Genomic DNA, 19,360 nt, shown 5'->3' with positions numbered 1-19,360 from the left:
TGATGATGTGTATATATAGAGTTTATAAAGTTGTTTCATATATTTTGACTACATCCATGTTCCTACAGAACCCTCTGACTGCTAAGAATATGTAATGTATATTATGATGAAGTAACAGGAGATCCAAAAAAAAATAAATCACAAATTTAATAATATAATATAATAGGCTAATAAATAAAGATTTGTTATATTGTAAAGTCCTATTAATGATGGCGTCGGTGTGTCTAGGTGTGTGGGGCAATGGCCGGATTTCTGCTGTAATATCATTCACAACAACTGACAAGATGAAGTCCCGTCACAGGAAAAGAGGTAGGCAGGAGTCGCCTCTACTGATAATCAGAGATCAATCACTGTTTATTAATTTACTGTATGTGCTCATTTTAGGCAAATATAACTAAGTATATAAAGCACCTAATAATGAATGGATGAATTAATGTCCAATTAAATAATGACAGTTTGTAAAATTAAAAGATAAATTATGGAGTCTGTTTATCAGGGTTTTTACCCAAGGTGCACATATTTACTCAAATTTCACCAATTTTTTTAACAAAATTTTAAGGGAAAGTTGAGGGAGCTTTTATTGTCCTATATTATTATTATTATTATTATTATTATTATTATTATTTATTTTACATATTTTAGATATAGATGTGAATGTGATCAGCATAATGCTAACCTGATTTTCTTAACCTTTCAAGCATTGGAGGAACAGTTGAAATAATTTTAAAGCCTCTGCGTCTCCCTAATAATAATACTGTATCTATAGCTCATGTTACATTAGTGTTATCACTAAGTTGCAGTATAAGAAAAAATATCAGTAAAAGGAATGAGGCATACTTGGCATATTTAACACATAGGGCTGCTCTATACAACGTGTAGCGCTACCCCCGCATGGTCCATCATGATGACTTGGCTGGTAGAGGTAGTCATCACTCTGTGACAGGGACCAGAAGGTATCCCAGACGAGCCCCCACGTGTAGCGCTACCCCCGCAAGGGCCGCTGTAATATATGGGTCTTCTGTCTGTCTATTGGTCAGATGACTCACCCTCACCTGGATCCAAGTAACACCAATACACCATTTAAACTTTTAGCTGGGCTTTATTAGAACTAGCAATAAGCCCTGAAAAGAGATAAACTGATTAACAGAATACCAATATTAAATTCAATGATATAGTGCAACCGCTCAGCAAATTAAAACAGGATTGGTGTTCATTCACTTTAACCGCCAGTGGGAGGCCTTGCCTGAAATGTACTGAACGAGTGGTGAACGAAACTGTCAGTTGCACAATACAAAAATAATGTTTAACAATTACCCAAAAGTGATATTACTGACTATAAAAGCCAATCTAGATCTTGTAGGTTCTAGCTAACCACTGGCCAGTGGGAAGAATTCTATTCACACACACACACAGTCTGCCAACGTTAGGGCCCTTTAAATCCTGTGTTTGAGTACTCAGACTTTTGTGAAGTAATATTTGTAATCCACAGAATGGAAAGGGGTATCTTCGCAAAGTGTCAGAAAGATTAACCCCCCCCCCCTCAAAAAAATTACATGCCAAATGTGGCATGTCAGGGGTCGAGGAGTGCTTAAAGCGGAAGTTCCACTTTTGGGTGGAACTCCACTTGTGTTGGCACATTTTTCTTTGAAAACCTTAACAAAAATAAATATCATTTTAATATTTTGCCTCACCTCTTGTGTTCAGCACTCCCACATGTCAGTTTATTTTGAGTATTAGAAGAGAAAAATTTGAAAGTAATATTTATAAGAGATCTTCTTATAGAAACTTTGGATCCTAAAAAAATCGAGAGGTTCCTCCATCAGCTGGCTGAGTATGAGGACCCATCACTGAGGAGGATATACGAGTATTACAGAGATGATCTGATCTACATCCTGGAGAACTTGGATCCTCATTCTGTCCTGGTAGAACTAAAATCTCGCAAAGTGTTAAACACAGAGGTAAGAAAAATATATTTTTAAATTACCTACAGCAAAATACAGTATACAGTGGAAGCTTGGATTACGAGCATAATCCATTCCAGGAGAATGCTTGTAATCCAAAGCACTCGCATATCAAAATGAGTTTCCCCATAGAAGTCAATGGAAATGAAGATAATTAGTTCCGCATTGACTTTTATTACATGCAATACCGCATGTGGCAGAGGTGGGGGGGCACCGGAGAGTCTCGGAAATACTTGGGGACAGCTCAGCTGAACTCGGAAAGCCTCGGAAACACTTGGGAACGGAGTATTTCCGAGTGTTTACGAGAATTTCCGAGTCATTTCAAGTATTCCCAAACGGCTCCGAACCGTTCCGAGCGTCCCGGTGCCCCCCGCACCTCTGGCCAAATGCAGTACTGCACCCCCAATATGCTTGAATCCTGCTTGTTTTGCGAGACAACACTCGCAAACCGAGTCAGAATTTAAAAAAAAAGTTGCTCGTCTTTCAAAACGCTCGTTAACCGCGTTACTCTTAAACCAAGGTTCCACTGTATATAGATAAGGGCTCATGCACACAGATGTTTGTATTCTCCAGAGTAAACCTCCCAGCATTTTTCTCCTCCCAAGGATCTGTAGGAGGCACATACAGTCAGTCACAGAGGTGTACACAGCCGTACTTGGATAAACACTGATGCTTTTGTTCAGTGGCATTTACCCGTGTATGCTTCTATGATGTGTTTTCTGAACACAAAACGTCCTCATTTGGGGAATATGGCCTACACATGTGTGGGTAAATGGCAATGCAAGTAATCATCTACATTTACCTGAGTGCGGCCACGTAAGCCCTTTACTTCTATGGCTGGCTAAATGACCCACATGTGGCTCCCCGGACACAGTAAAAAAAATATTTTTTTAACATTGGAGGAGATTTACACTTGCAAACCTTTATGTGCATGAGCCCTAAAGGGGAACTCTTCATAAAACTAGTTAGAGTTGAGGCAATCACACTGATCCCCATGTTCCTGATTCTCCAAACTCTGAAAGTTCTCGCCTAAGTGACTCTGGGACCAGTAGCAGTAGATCAAAGGGTATTTCCAGATTGGAGCCCCTGTTTAGTTTTTTTAGTGCAATCCCAAGTTAGAGAGATTTCCCATCCTGGTGACTAGATTTACCAGATAGGAAATAAGGGCAAACCTGTAAGTGGCCTGGTGACAGAATTTCCTTTACTTTCTGTCTGGTGACAGTAAAATCTCTCTAAAGGAGCCCCTGATCATAATAAAAACCTCACAGGAGTTCTAATCCTTCCAAATGTTATCTAACATTTAATATAATGTTTTAGCTGGACATGCAGTTTAGGATGGGCACGGGCGCCGCCCCCTTTCTCCAGCCACCCCCCTCTATGTAGAATGGATTGCATGAATCTATCCATGGCCGCTGCCGACACTGGGCGCGTGAATTCCAGCGGCGGGGGTGTTTTTTTAACCACTTGCTGCCCGCGCTATAGCCGAATGACAGCCACAGCGCGGACCTGAATTTCCGGGAGGCCATCATATGACGGCCTCCCCTTTGTACGCTCCCTGCGCGTGCCCTGCAGGTCGCATGCGGCGCGCGCTGTGATCACCGAGTCACTGAGACTCGGGTGATCACAGATCCGAGTAAGGGGTTGATCCCGGACCCTTATCTCGTGATCAGCTGTCAGCCAAAAAATAAAAACCGCAGAGGTGATCAAATACCACCAAAAGAAAGCTCGATTTGTGGGAACAAAATGATAAAAATGTCATTTGGGTACAAGGTAGCATGACCGCACAATTGTCATTCAAAGTGCATCAGCGCTGAAAGCTGAAAATTGGTCTGGACAGGAGGGGGTTTAAGTGCCCAGTAAGCAAGTGGTTAAGCACCTGACTAGAGCCATAGGCTCTAATAGGCTTCAAAATAGCATTACGCTCGGAGTCCACCCAGATGTTAGAAAAGCAAATGAATACACTGAACCGCCTCTCCGCCAATCAGGTAGCGCGGGTCTGATGCCCGTCACCTGATTGGCTGAAAGGACAGGTGCTATTATTGGTCGCCTAGCAGGAAGCAGGAAGAGATACACGGAGGACACAGCTCGCCGCTGCCTGACCCGCCACCAAGATGGGGTAAGTGCCGGTCAGACAGCGGGCGGGCGGGGGTTACAGTGGCTGCATTTGATGGGGCACAATGGCGGCATTTGATGGGTACAATGGCGGCATTTCATGGGTCACAGTGGCTGCATTTGATGGAGCACAATGCCGGCATTTAATGGGCACAGTGGCTGCATTTGATGGGCACAATGGCGGCATTTGATGGCACAGTGGGGGCATTTGATGGGCACAATGGCGGCATTTTATGGGTCACAGTGGCTGCATTTGATGGGGCACAATGGCAGCATTTGATGGGTACAATGCCGGCATTTCATGGGTCACAGTGGCTGCATTTGATGGGGCCCAATGGCAGCATTTCATGGCCACAGTGGCTGCATTTCATGGGCACAGTGGTGGCATTTCATGGGCACAGTGGCTGCATTTGATGGGCACAGTGGCTGCATTTGATGGGGCACAATGGCTGCATTTGATGGGCACAGTGGCTGCAATTTATGGGGCATAATGGCTGCATTTGATGGGGCACAATGGCTGCATTTGATGGGCACAGTGGCAGCAATTTATGGGGGAATAATGGCTGCATTTGATGGGCACATCGGCAGCATTTGATGGGGCACAATGGCTGCAATTGATGGGCACAGTGGCGGCATTTGATGGGGCACAATGGTTGCATTTGATGGGCACAGTGGCGGCATTTGATGGGGCACAGTGGCGGCATTTGATGGGGCACAATGGCTGCATTTGATGGGCACAGTGGCTGCAATTGATGACACAGTGGCTGCATTTGATGGGCACAGTGGCGGCATTTGATGGGCACATTGGCAGCATTTGATGGGGCACAATGGCTGCAATTGATGGGCACAGTGGCGGCATTTGATGGGGTACAATGGTTGCATTTGATGGGCACAGTGGCGGCATTTGATGGGGCACAATGGCTGCATTTGATGGGCACAGTGGCTGCAATTGATGACACAGTGGCTGCATTTGATGGGCACAGTGAGGCTGAAATTGATGGGGTTTTTTCAGTATTTTTCAGAATTTTTCGGTTTGTTTGCGCCCCCAAAAAATTTGGAGCACCAGCCACCACTGTCTAGTAGTATTCAAAGAATTCACTAAATTATTCAAGAGTTCTGCTAAAAGATTCTCCACAGCTGATGGGAAAGCTGCTGGTGACCAGTGAGGTGACACTTACCCAGCATTCTCTGTGCTCAACCTGTGATGTCACATCACACAAAATTTTAAATCTGTTATGTGTGATCAGCATTACACCCCCTTCATATTAAAGGCTAAAGGTTTTTTTACCTTCATGCATTCTATGCTTGAAGGTAAAAAACCTTATGTGTGCAGCACCCCCCCCCCCCCCTTATACCTACCCGAGCCCCATCTCGATCCAGTATTGTGCACAAGAGCTCCCGGGTCTCTCCCTCCTCATTGGCTGAGACACAGCAGCAGGAGGCTAAGGCTCCCACTGTTGTCAATCACGGTGAGCGGGACTGAACCACGCTCTGTGTGTCTTATGGACACACAGAGGCAGATCAGGAGTGAGCACGCATGATGCCCCCATAGCAGGTGACTTGCTATGGGGCACTCGGCAAGGGGGAGGGGCTAGGATTCCTGCCGGGGGACCCCGAGAAAATGAGGATTGGGGCTGCTCTGTGCAAAACCACTACAGAGCAGGTAAGTAGAACATGTTTGTTATTAAAAAAAACCAAGGGCCTTTAATACCACTTTAACCACTTCAACCCCGGAAGGTTTTACCCCCTTCATGACCAGGCCATTTTTTGCAATACGGCATTGCGTTACTGTAACTGACAACTGCGCGGTCGAGTGACGCTGTACCCAAACAAAACTGATGTGCTTTTTTTCTCACAAATATAATTTTCTTTTGTTGGTATTTGATCACCTCTGCGATTTTTATTTTTTTGCGTTATAAACAAAAAAAGAGCGACAATTTTTCTGCTATAAAACATACCCAATAAAGAAAAAGGGAAAAAAATCAAATATTTTCATCAATTTAGGCCAATATGTATTCTGCTACATATTTTTGGTAAAAAAAAATCCCAATACGTGTATATTGATTGGTTTGCTCAAAAGTTATAGCGTCTTTAAACTATGGGATATTTTTATGGCATTTTTTTTTATTTATTTTTTTTACGAGTAATGACGGCGATCAGCGACTTATAGCGGGACTACGGCATTGCGGCGGACAAATTGGACAATAAGTGACACTTTTTGGGAACCAGTGACACTAATGCCACGTACACACGACCGTTTCTTCCGTTGGAATGAACTCTGACGTTTTTTTCGATGGAGTTCCGACACAGTTCCGCTGAAACGGACTTGCCTACACACGATCACACCAAAGTCCGATCGTTTAGAACGCGATGACGTACGACGGAACTAGAAAAAGGAAGTTCAATAGCCAGTAGCCAATAGCTGCCCTTGCGTCGTTTTTGGTCCGTCGGAATAGCATACAGACAAACGGTTTTCCCGATAGGAATTGATTCCTTCGGAAAGATTTAAAACTTGTTCTATTTCTAGGTCCGTCAGGATTTTCGAAAGAGAAAGTCCGATGAAGCCCACACACGATCGAAATGTCCGATGGAATTATTCTGTTTGACCTTTTCTGCCGGAAAGTCCGGTTGTGTGTACGTGGTAAAATGCAGTGATCAGTGCTAAAAGAAATGCACTGTCACCAGGGGCGATCAAAGGGTTAACTGTGTTCCTAGGGAGTGATTTCTGTGTCGGGGTGGACTGCCTGGAGGAAGACAGACATCTGTGTTCCTGATTATGAGGAACACAAGATCTCTCTCTTCCTGTCTGACAGAACGACGGTCTGCCTTGTTTACATAGGCAGTCCGCCATTCTGCCTCTCTAGCAAAAGTTTAGCGGGTCCCGACAGGCCATCGCGCCCGCCGGACCCGCTTTGTCTAATCACAGCAGGAGTGGGTTGCCAGCGGTGCGCGCCCCAGACCCACAGCTCTGGTAGTGTCTTATTACATCCACAGAATTTGGGTGAGGATGGTGTGTAGAAGCATAGCACTCAGGAACAACTGGCTTAGGACAGGTTTTCCTTTTCTGACTAGAGGATCCAGACCAAGCAGGATCGTTTTTTACTTTGTATGAAGAAACATAAATATCAAAAATAAGATAATTTACCAATAATAAGATCTATTTTCCAGAAATACGAATCAATGGGAAAAGACCCGTCTTCCTTCTCTCACACCTTGTTACAAGATATTCGGGATCAGGGAAGAAAAGCTGTGATTGGACTCTGGGAATGTCTCTGTGAGTTACAGAAATATCATCCTCATCCTAATTTTTTGGCGGTTCTGGATGAGATCACACAAAGAGGTGAGAAGACTTAGTGTTTTCCATCAAAATTGTGATAAAATATTCATTGACATTGTCACAGAGCAGAGGGGGGGGGGCGTGGTCATCAGGTTACGTCAGCGGGTGGCCCCACCCTTGCCTATATAACAGCTGTCGCAGCAAAAAGACAGCAGTAGACAGGAGCCCTCCCATGGAGGCGGAGTTTTTTCGTTTTTTTTTTCTATTTTTCAGGTCTGTCGGGCAGGGTGATTGACAATGGGTGTACATCGCGGGACATTTTTTTTTTTTTAGTAAAGGAATTGTCAAAAACTGTCTTTTGTGGTTTTTACTTTTTGATGCTTTTTATTGGTGAATGGGTAGGGGGAACAGTGTACCCGATACCCATTCACATAGGGGGTAGCCAGGATCTGGACCAGGACCTTAGAGATTCAGATAAACCCCCCACCCGCAGACCCCCCACAACCACCAGGCAAGGGTTGTGGGGATGAGGCCCTTGCCCCCATCAACATGGAGACAAGGTGCTTTGGGGGGGGAACCCAAAGCACCCTCCCCATGTTGAGGGCATGTGGCCTGGTACGGTTCAGGATGAACGAGCCCCCCCCCCCATCCAGTCCTCCAGGCTGCATGCTCGGATAAGGGTCTGGTATGGATTTTGGGGGGGACCCCACGCCAATTTTTAAAAAATGTTGCTGTGGAGTTCCCCTTAAAATCCATACCAGACGTCGCCTATGGAGATTTTTAAGGGTAAAAGTTTGTCGCAAATCCACGAGTGGGCGCAATTTTGAAGCGTGACGTGTTGGGTATCAACTTTCTTGGCGTAACATTATCTTTCACAATATAAAAAAAATTGGGCTAACTTTACTGTGTTCTTATTTTTTAATTCAAAAAAGTGTATTTTTTCCCAAAAAAGTGCACTTGTAAGACCGCTGCGCAAATATGGTGTGACAGAAAGTATTGCAACGACCGCCATTTTATTCTCTAGGGCGTTAGAAAAAAAATGTATAATGTTTGGGGGTTCTGAGTCATTTTCTAGCAACAAATTTCAGAAAGAGGCTTGGTCCTTAAGTGGTTAAAAACTTTTTTTTTTTGCATTGATCCATGTCCCCTGGGGCAGGACCCAGGTCCCCAAACACTTTTTATGGCAATACCATGAATATAAGCCTTTAAAGTGAGGACTTTAGATTTTTTATGTTCGTGTCCCATAGATTTTAATAGGCTTCGCGTGTTCGTACAAATTTTTTGCCTGTTCGCATGTTCTGGTGCGAACCGAACCGGGGGGTGTTCGGCTCATCCCTATCTGTCGCAGATGGCTGGAGGGAGAGCAGGCTTGTACTGTAGGATATACTCCAGACCTTTCTACAGTAACAATTTTATAGTAAATGTCCTTCTCTGTTAATCATGAGACTACATGGAAGAGCAATGTGTTCTGTGATCATCAGCTGAGTGTGAATAAATATGGATTATTAGGTTGGAATCTCACTTGTCAGACACCAAATATTCCAATTGTACTTTCATATTTGAGTTCTGTTTTTAGAGAAGTATAAATGGAAACCATTCCTCTCCACTGTCATTCATTTCCTTCCTCTGTCCTGTCTAGTAGATTCCTCTCCTTCTCTTTTACCAAAAAATCACTATACTGAAATCTGTATTGATTATTGAATAACTCATACTGTATTTCTAATGTCTTCTTTTCTGTGGCATTTAAACCATTTCATCACATTACTTTCCCTAGACCAGTGGCAATTTAATCGGGTAAATGGCTGGAGTCGGCGCTTCAATCATCCCAGGCACCAAGGTTGTTATGGTGTCAGGATGATTGAAGCACATTATTTCTATTATTACATTGTTATATAAAATGAAATTGTTCAACTCACCATAATGTAGAATCAGTGGGAGCCCTGAGTGTGTCATTTGCCACGTCGCCTGCCACCAGATGCGGATTGTCACTTGCCACGTCACCTGCCACATGTTGCGGATTGTCACTTGCCATGTCGTCTGTCACCAGGTGCGGATTGTTACGTCACCTGCCACACATTGCGGATTGACACTTTCCACGTCACCTGCCACATGTTGTGGATTGTCACTTGCCACGTCGCCTGTCACCAGATACAGATTGTCACTTGCTACATCACCTGTCACTTGTTGCGGATTGTCACTTGCCATGTTGCCTGCGCCCAGATGCGGATTGTCACTTGCCACTTCACCTGCGCCCAGATGTGGATTGTCACCTGCCACGTCACCTGCCACATGTTGCGGATTGTCACTTGCCACGTCACCTGCCACATGTTGTGGATTGTCACTTGCCACGTCGCCTGTCACCAGATACAGATTGTCACTTGCTACATCACCTGTCACTTGTTGCAGATTGTCACTTGCCATGTTGCCTGCGCCCAGATGCGGATTGTCACTTGCCACTTCACCTGCGCCCAGATGTGGATTGTCACCTGCCACGTCACCTGCCACATGTTGCGGATTGTCACTTGCCACGTCGCCTGTCACCAGATGCGGATTGTCACAGCACCTGCCACACATTGCGGATTGTCACTTGCTGTGTCACTTTCCTGCTAAGGTGGTCGCTTGCTGTGTCCCAGAGTCAGGCAGCAGATTACCAGTCAGGCAGTAGAGAGATGATGTAATTTCTCTGCTGCCCGCGGCTGCCTGCACAGTGAGGGTGGAACTGCAGGGATGCAGAGCGGGCGGTGAGTCCCTGATTGGCCAGCAGTCCGCTCACACACCGAGCCGCACAGCTGCTCACCCACTCTCTCACCCACCCACTCACCGACCGAGCCGCCCTGCCCACCCACTCACTCTCCCGCATTCTCGGAGGGGGCAATTGCCCCATTGCCCCCCCCCCCCGTATCCGCGCCTGCCCTAGAGCAGCATGCTCTGTCTTCTGAATGTCACCTACTGTATACGCACACATACCAGTTATTGCTGCATTAGGAATTTAGTGTTAGATTACACAGAAGCAACCCTTATGTTTATTTTTGATCAGATATAGAAAACCATGTCTGGCTGCAAACTGAAGTGAAGATGTTATATTTAATAGCATTCAATTTCAAAAGGGCTCATATGGTAATTACACTATATGTCAGCACATCCAGATCGCAGGTCATATGTCTCCAACATAATAAATGTAACATAGATATCAATTTATATTCTGCTATTTAGACATAATTCTAATGTGTAGTTTGGTGGAGGGTAGTTTGTACATGACTCACATCTACATCATCTTATATTCCTCTCTATAGGTGGGGTTCTGATGGATCAGATTCTGCTAGATGAATTTGGACCCTCACTGACTCCGGAGCTAGGAGGTAAATAAAACACACAGTATATCTGATCAAACACAGGACTTTGTGTAAAGCACAGAGATGATGTTGAAATATTTTCACTTTATTTGTACCATCCACCCCTTTGAACACCTAAGTGCCGCTGGCACCTGTTACCACCCCCGACCGAGGAGGAAAGAGTGGAGTTTAGAGCAGCACTCTACAGAGTGAATATCTCTTAAGAAATACCTGAACTATGGACTTTTATCAACCCAACACAATAAAACATGATTTATTATATGCAAAAAGTATATACAGGACATTTCTGAAAAAGACTGGAACATGATCCCCTTTGAAATACTTTTTTATTTATATAAAACTCTAAAAGCATGTGCCATGGCAGGGGCATTGCTAGGTCTACAAAAGATCTGGGGCTAGTGCCCATAGCAGCGTATAAAAGAAAGTCATACGCTTGGGCGGGCATATACATGTGTATATATAGTAATATACGTGTGTGTGTATATATATCCCCAGAGAGCCCCCCCCCTTAAATCAGGGTCCCTAGAGAGCCTCCCTCTTAAATCAGGGTCCTCAGAGAGCCTCTCCCTTAAAATCAGGGTCCCCAGAGAGCCTCCCCTCCCCTTGGGGACCCCTGCAGAGACTCAGGGGTATGTGCCCCAGATTCGGGGCTATAGCCCCAAAAGCCACCCCCTAGCGACGCCACTGTACCATGGTAAAATCAAATGTTCCAGTTGAGTGGGTGCCTTACTTTGAAAAATATAATGTCTATACCATTCAATATTGTATACAAAAATATGTCCACCAAAGCACCAAATTCCACAATATTGCTGTACATAACACTCTATCCTCTAAATAGGACACTTGTTGTAATAATCAATTTCCTAATTCTTCTAATTCGTTATCGATAAAAGAACCATTGTGGATTTAACTCTGCCCATACAAAACCAACAATTCTAAATTAAAATTGACAACATGGATTTAGGGCCCATTCACACTAGTAATTACATGGGAATCGCACAGGAGTGCTGTTCCGTGCAGTGCAATTTCAGCTCATTCATTTTGAATGGGCTGAAATCAGCCCATGCATTCACTACTTTTTCTGTTTCAATTCATTTTTTTATTAATATGTTTGAAGAGAACAAGAAGTAAGTGATCACTTAACAGAGTGGTGAACAGTCCTCGTGTGCTCTGTACATGTAACAAAAGTGGTACATAAATGGGGCGGGGGAGAAACAAAAGAAGAACTTGGCAATCGGAGTTGGCCTTCCACACAGCCCCAAATGGGAACCTGGGCATAAGCACATATAAACACAGAGAGCTCGTATTGAGCTATAGACTTATGCCGCGTACACACATGGTCGGAATTTACGACAACAAATGTTCGATGGGAGCTTGTTGTCGGAAATTCCGACCGTGTGTAGGCTCCATCGGACATTTGCTGTCGGAATTTGAGTTGAAGGAGTTGGAAGCTCTAGATTCCTGGATGATGGTACAAGTCTTCAGTATGTTTACCTTAGTTACCTTAGTTACTTTACCTTAGTTACTTACCATAGAGGCCACTTCTTTCCTAACAAAAATTTGAGGGCTGGTTCTCAAATTTTCCGACAACCAAACTTGTTGTCAGAAATTCCGATTGTGTGTACACAATTCCATTGCCCAAAATTCCATGCATGCTCGGAATCAAGCAGAAGAGCCGCACTGACTATCGAACTTAATTTTTCTTGGCTCGTCGTATGCGTTGTGACGTCACCGTGTTCTTGACGTTTGGAATTTCCGACAACGTTTGTGTGACCGTGTGTATGGAAGATAAGTTTCAGCCAACATCCGTCGGAAATAAATCCATGGATTTTGTTGTCGGAATCTCCGAGCGTGTGTACGCGGCATAAGTATGAGACATCAATAACGCCTTAAACATTGGGAGGTAGCCGTTCAGACAATTATCCAGATAATCAGAATATGAAAACAAGATACATAAGGATCCTGAGATCAGGATCTCACTAAAGCGTTGTCACTGTAAATAGGCCTAAAAATCTAAAAAGCCTTTCCCAAGTGACTACCGCTTTCAGAAAACCTTCCATTACCCAACAACATGACGGTCCCACATTAGGGACTTCTAACCCCCGAATGCAAACATGAGCAACTAAAATAAGAAAAAGGAAAGTCATTGGAGCATGGTGCCAAGGCTAGCATGAATCAGAAGAGCCATAGAAGAAATGAGAAGAGGAGAAAGAAAGAAAAGGTAAGTCCATCGGGGATCCTCCATCAATTATCCATAAAGTCAGTGTCATTCATTTGGGATCTGTAAAACAGGCAAGCCAAGGGGACCATATTTTGTCAAAAATAGATTGTTTATCCCATAAGACACTCAGCATGCACTACTTTTTGAAATGCACAGCAAACGCATCGCATGGTACTTTAGTACCATGCGATCCAGTGCAATCCAGTGCAGGCAAATGTACTGTCTTTGCGACCTGCTTTTGGGGTGTCATTAACTTTGTACTGAACCCTGCAGCTGATCGCAAAGGCAATGTGATTTGAATGCGGTGCAGGAAGCCTCACTGGAATGCGGCTTTCCCACACTGGATTCTAGAGTGAACGGGCCCCTTGGGGCAAAATGTAAATATCAATACCTGTACCACCCAGTATACTACTAAATCCACCCAAACATAATGGTCATAGTGCCCTAAAGGAATAGCTACCTCAAAGATGTCCTACAAAATAAACATAGTATGTGAGATACGCACTCCCAATATTCACAGCACTCCTTGGTACAAATCAAAGTACTCCTCCATATATAATATCAAACAGATTGATCCTCCTTTAACATAGAACTGAACAATAAGGCGGATTGTACAACATCTTTAGTGTCTCCTCTGCTGGGACTTTAACCACTTCAGCCCCGGAAGTTTTTACCCCCTTTCTTGACCAGAGCATTTTTTGCAATTCGGCACTGCGTCGATTTAGCTGACAATTGCGCGGTCGTGCGACGCTGTATACAAACAAAATTGACGTCCTTTTTTTCCCACAAATAGAGCTTTTGATGATATTTGATCACCTCTGCGGTTTTTATTTTTTGCGCTATAAACATAAAATGCCGTCAATTTTGAAAAAAAAGCAATATTTTTTACTTTTTTGCTATAATAAATATCCCCCCAAAAAATATATATAAAAAAAAATTTCTTCCACAGTTTAGGCCGATATGTATTCTTCTACGTTATTTTGCTAAAAAAAAATCACAATAAGTCTATATTGATTGGTTTGCGCAAAAGTTAGAGCGTCTACAAAACAGGGGATAGATTTATGGCATTTTTATTATTGTTTTTTTTCTACTAGTAATGGTGGCGATCTGCAATTTTTATCAGGACTGCGACATTATGGCGGACACATCGGACACTTTTGAAACTATTTTGGGACCATTATCATTTATACGGCGATCAGAGCTACAAATAGCCACTGATTACTGTATAAATGACACTGGCAGGGAAAGGGTTAAAGACTAGGGGGCGATCAAGGGGTTAAGTGTGTCCTAGGGAGGTTTTCTAACTCTAGGGGGATGGGCTCACTACAACATGACAGAGAACACTGCTCCTGATGACAAGGAGCAGTAGATACCTGTCATGTTACTAGGCAGAACAGGGAAATGCCTTGTTTACATAGGCATCTCCCCGTTCTGCCTCTCCTCACCGCAATCGCGGGCCGCCGGCGAACATCAAGTTTGCGGGACCCAGCGGGCACGCTCCCACGGTGGGTACGCTCCCGCGGTGGGCACGCACGGCCCATAAGGTGGCAAATTCAAAGGAACGTACTGGTACGCCCATTTGCCTGCATGTGCCATTCTGCCGACGTACATCTGTGTGCGGCGGTCGGCAAGTGGTTAATGCAAATATTAGAGTGTCAATCTAGAATTCTTGTAAGAAATACTGAATGCAGGTATCCAGCGGTAACAAGAATGATCAGATTGGTGGACTACATTTAAGGAACATGGAATCAGACTGAGTGGTTTAATAATGCACACATCACCCATCCATTACCAACAGACCATAAACAGAGTGGAAAAAAGTAGAATAAAAGTGAAGCCCTAATTTTAATACACTATATACAATTGGAGGGAAGCTGACATAAACAGGGCATGATCAGGACTAGAAATTGGAACCAGGAGAGCAGAGAGGGGGTAACGGGATACAGGGTACTGGATGCAAGGTACAGGATACAGGCTCAGGCAGGAATGTGGCTCACAGGCAGAATGTCAAGGCACAGATGAAAGTTAAAGTGGTTTTAAGCCACTATCTCATTTTTATATCATCCCCTCTGTCTGTAAAAAGCTGCATCCTAGTTCCTGTGCTTTATAAAAAAAAAAAAAGATTTCTACCTGTTTTAACAGCGTCTTTCAGCGATAAGATGACTCCAGGCTGTCTGCTCTCCCTGTCTGATATCTCCAGTGGGCGGGGCCGAGATTCCCCTGCTGACATCAGACAGGGAGGAGTGGAGCAGAGAGCCAGAAGTCATGTGATCGCTGCAAGACACTGTTGAAACAGGTAGAAATCATTTTTTGTTTTTTTTTAAAGCACAGGCAATAGGATGCAGCTTTTATCTGACAGAGGGAATGATATACAGATCAGTTAGTTTTGAAGCAGTGGGGGGAGGGGAGCAGATCAGCGATAGTGAGAGCTGAGAGGCAGAGATGGGAGGGGGGAGCAGGGTTGCCAACCTCCCGCAGCATTTTTTACTGACAGAACATGGAAAATTTACTGGCGGAGCACATTTTTTTACTGGCAACCTAAGAAATTACAGAACTCCTATTGTAAACTAACACAGTGAATATTTGAACAGTATAAACATGATATGGAAACACTGACAATACCTATAACTAAGTCATTTGCTTGATTTACACTTAAAAGTCAACACAGCATGAAATTATCAGCCCCTGATATTTACTGGCAGTTGTAAAAAAAAATCACTGATTTTTACAAACTGTCAGTAAATTTACTGGCGGTTGGCAACCCTGGGGGGGAGGAAGATAGAGGAGACACAGGGAGAGCTGCAGATAGCAGCGGTTGAAGCAGGCATGTACTCTGACCACGGTGTCAGGGCTCAGCAACCATGATAAACCGTGGTCAGTTTGCAGAGGGGAGGGTAGAAACTGGCAGGATCAGCCAGGTATTTCAGGTGTTACAGGGGGCCAAATTACACAACACAAGCACTGTGCTGTATAACATGCTTTAAAGGAACAGGATCTTTATTTATTATTTTTTTGGGGTTAACAAATGCTTTAAGGGAATGGTTATATACCTTTCCAGCAGCCAGCATCAGGTGAAGCCTAATTACTGGGATCTGCTGGCTGGGAGACACCCACTTGTGAAACTGGAATTGGATCCTTTGGCTCTGGGAACCACAGTGCCACCAGCAGGTGATCCAAGTCCTGACAATTCCATAATGGCAAATAGCTCATGAACGGTATAATGCGGGCAGTGCATATGCCTCCCTTTTCCAAGTCATAAACTAGGGTTGTACAACCTCTTAAGTTGCCATATCTAGATGAAAAGGGCATAACCACAATGCCCTAAGTTATTCAACATGGGTATAACATAGCAAATATTCACCTTGTGTGCACTGTGGTTCCTAATGTACAATTGTCATTCGGGCCCTCAATTATGTACAAACCTGCAATCAAACTCAGTCACAATAACTTGCTGGGCAGTTCCATCATTTATCCACAGAAATATATCCTACTTGTCAGAACCAAGACAAGAAATCATTACAAAGGTGGGTTCAGTGTGTCAAGCAGTGGCGTCGCTAGGGGGTGGCTTTTGGGGCTATAGCCACGAATCTGGGGCCCATAGCCCCGAGTCTCTGCAGGGGTCCTCAAGGGGAGGGGACATTCTCTGGGGACCCTGATGTAAATAGGGGGCTCTCTGGGGACCCTGATGCAAAGGGGAAGGTCTCTGTGGACCCTGATTTTAAGGGGGAGGGTCTCTGGGGACGCTGATTTTAAGGGGGAGGCTCTCTGGCAACCCTGATTTAAGGGGGAAGCTCTCTGGGGACCCTAATGTAAGGGGGGGCTCTCTGAGAAACATGATGTAAGTGGGGGGCTCTCTGGGGACCCTGTGGCAAGGGGGAGGCTCTCTGGGGACTCTGATGTAAGGAGGAGGCTCTCTGGGGACACTAATGTAAGGGGGGGCTCTCTGGGGACCCTGATGTAAGGGGGGGCTCTCTGGGGACCCTGATGTAAGGGGGGGCTCTCTGGGGACCCTGATGTAAGGGGGGCTCTCTGGGGACCCTGATGTAAGTGGGGGGCTCTCTGGGGACCCTGATGTAAGTGGGGGGCTCTCTGGGTATATATACACACACGTATATTACTGTATATACATGTGTATGACTTTCTTTACTACGCTGCTATGGGCTCTAGCCCCAGATCTTTTGTAGACTTAGCAACGCCCCTGGTGTCAAGGGTATTAAATCTTTAGCATATGCCTAAACAAACAGCAATCTCTATTGAATATTGTAGCTCTTACCCCTGAAGGGGCTGCTGAGAATGTACCAAGGTCTCCCAATATAGTGCAGAGGTTGCCAGGTACACACGCAGATCCATGAAAGCCGACAATTCAGGCTCAGTCTAGTAGGGGATGTCTTTTTAGCATTTATTGCTGAAGCTTTAAAAGGAGAGGGATTTAGGGTCACAGAATATTTCAAAATGATCAATAGCAATAATGGAAGGATAAAATTCTCACTAATCTTCAAATAGCAACTTTTCTAGGGGTAGCAGGGAATGGCCAGTATATCTATGACCCCACCACTGGCACTCGCACAACTAACAGTCCATAGCAAGGTCTTTACTCACAGTGTCCCAGGAGCTCTCTGCCACCCAGCATCCACAGGTAGATCTTCAATGAGGGAGAAAACAAGCACCTTCTCCAGGCCCAGAACTTCAGCACAGTGCCCTTGAGCAAATGATGCCCCCATAAGTATTCCTGCCCCCACTATGAAACAAAGAATGTAGCATATAATGAGTTTTACTGCTGATTCTATCTCATACAATCCTTGGACTTTCTATTTCACCAGTACACATTTCCATGCTCCTGTGCAGTAAATACTTCTTCTTTATAATGCTGTAGCAATCTTCCATAGGCCCTCAGCCCAGATCCTGCTGAGGCCCAGACTGCATTCTATTATCTCAGTAGTGCTTTTTCCCAGAGGCAGAAACCCCTCCCAGGAGACAAACTCTCCCCGGAGAGGAAAGAACCATCTGCTCAGACCTCCTGCACATTTATCACTTTCTCAGCCACCTTTTCGATGCACCTTCCAAGGGATTGGCTGGGGGATGATAAATATTCAATTGATTATTTGAATCTAACTTCCTATGCTCTGGAAGCTTCTTCCAGGGGCAGGGGGAAGCAATCAAACTCTCAGCTCACAAATCCTGGACAGACCACAACAAACAATCACTGTTCCCTTGACTACAAAGGGAGCTGTTGGAAGGCACAACATGGTTAATATCAGACATTTATGAATTTTACACTCTGGTTATCACAGAGCCATATGGCCTGCTGGAGGTCATTTGGAAGCACCAGGTGAATATTACACAGCAGGGTGTTTGTAACAAGGGGTCGCAAATGGGAATTCATCTCCTGAAGGATGTTCTCACATAGGCCTCCTGATGTGATGAATGGGGGGTAGAGGAGCATCAGCTCAGGCCTCCTGGTGAGGTGACAATTAAAATGACTGATTTCCTGACTTGCAACGACATCAAAAGGAACCAGACATGGACAGGAATGTTGACCTGGGTCAAGGCAGGTGTTCAAAGAGTAATGCTGCCCCCTTGTTCAAGACGGTAACATGTTTCCTGGAGGATGTTCATGGTAATAACATGCTTTCTGGTGATTAGGAAGAACAGCCCCTTATAGCTTCTCATTGGACAGAAGTCTACAAAGGTGGGCAGAGGGTGGTTGTGTGGGTTGTGGCTGTGAGTGCTTTAAAATGTGAGGGCCCATTATGACATCCTCTTCTCTTTGTCCTGGAGCCCAGCCAACATACAGAACCAAACCCAGAGGAAGGACTTGCGTGATGTATCATACCTGTTCTTTTATCTTATATGCTCTGTATTATTCTTTTAGTGTTCTATGCATTGTGTTTATTTCTATAGCTAACTTTGTTATTGTATCATCACCATTAATATCATCAGAGCTTTGATAGACTAGCTAATAACAGGAACAGACAAGATAATACATATTTATAATTTATATAGGGGAATAAAAAAAAAACACCCCCTATTTATTTCAGATATGTCAGTTTATACTCCTTGGCAGGGTGGTTCTCGTTTCCCAAAACAAAGTACTTATCTGTTTTTTTAGGATTCAATTCTTGCTGCAAGTGGACAGGTTGTACCAGTCTATCCTTAGACTTGTGCAGTCATTACACGGGTATCAGAAATACCGAGCACAAAGTGGGGTCATCTATTCTGGGGCATCTTTGAGGTACAGTGCCTTGAAACAAGTATTCATACCCCTTGAAATTTTCCACATTTTGTCATGTTACAACCAAAAACGTAAATGTATTTTATTGGGATTTTATGTGATAGACCAACACAAAGTGCCACATAATTGTGAAATGAAGAAGTGGAAGAAAAATGATAAATGGTGTTCAACATTTTTTACAAATGTTATTGACTCAGCCCCCCT

The 19,360-nt window shown here is 44.3% G+C and overlaps 1 protein-coding gene across 1 annotated transcript in view; it reads left to right on the top strand.

Moving 5' to 3' along the window:
- Positions 1–232: 232 nt before the first annotated feature.
- LOC141116888 (NACHT, LRR and PYD domains-containing protein 3-like) overlaps positions 233–19,360 on the top strand; it is a 62,428-nt gene continuing 43,300 nt past the window's right edge. Inside the window, exons 1-4 of the mRNA XM_073609368.1 lie at positions 233–309; positions 1,783–1,958; positions 7,242–7,413; positions 10,644–10,709. Coding sequence (XP_073465469.1) covers positions 285–309; positions 1,783–1,958; positions 7,242–7,413; positions 10,644–10,709 — 439 coding nt within the window. The 5' untranslated portion in view covers positions 233–284. The remainder of the gene's footprint in view (positions 310–1,782; positions 1,959–7,241; positions 7,414–10,643; positions 10,710–19,360) is intronic.

Source organism: Aquarana catesbeiana, linkage group LG13, assembly GCF_042186555.1.
Source record: "Aquarana catesbeiana isolate 2022-GZ linkage group LG13, ASM4218655v1, whole genome shotgun sequence".
Classification (NCBI taxonomy): domain Eukaryota; kingdom Metazoa; phylum Chordata; class Amphibia; order Anura; family Ranidae; genus Aquarana; species Aquarana catesbeiana.
This window is presented reverse-complemented; position numbering and strand designations above follow the sequence as displayed.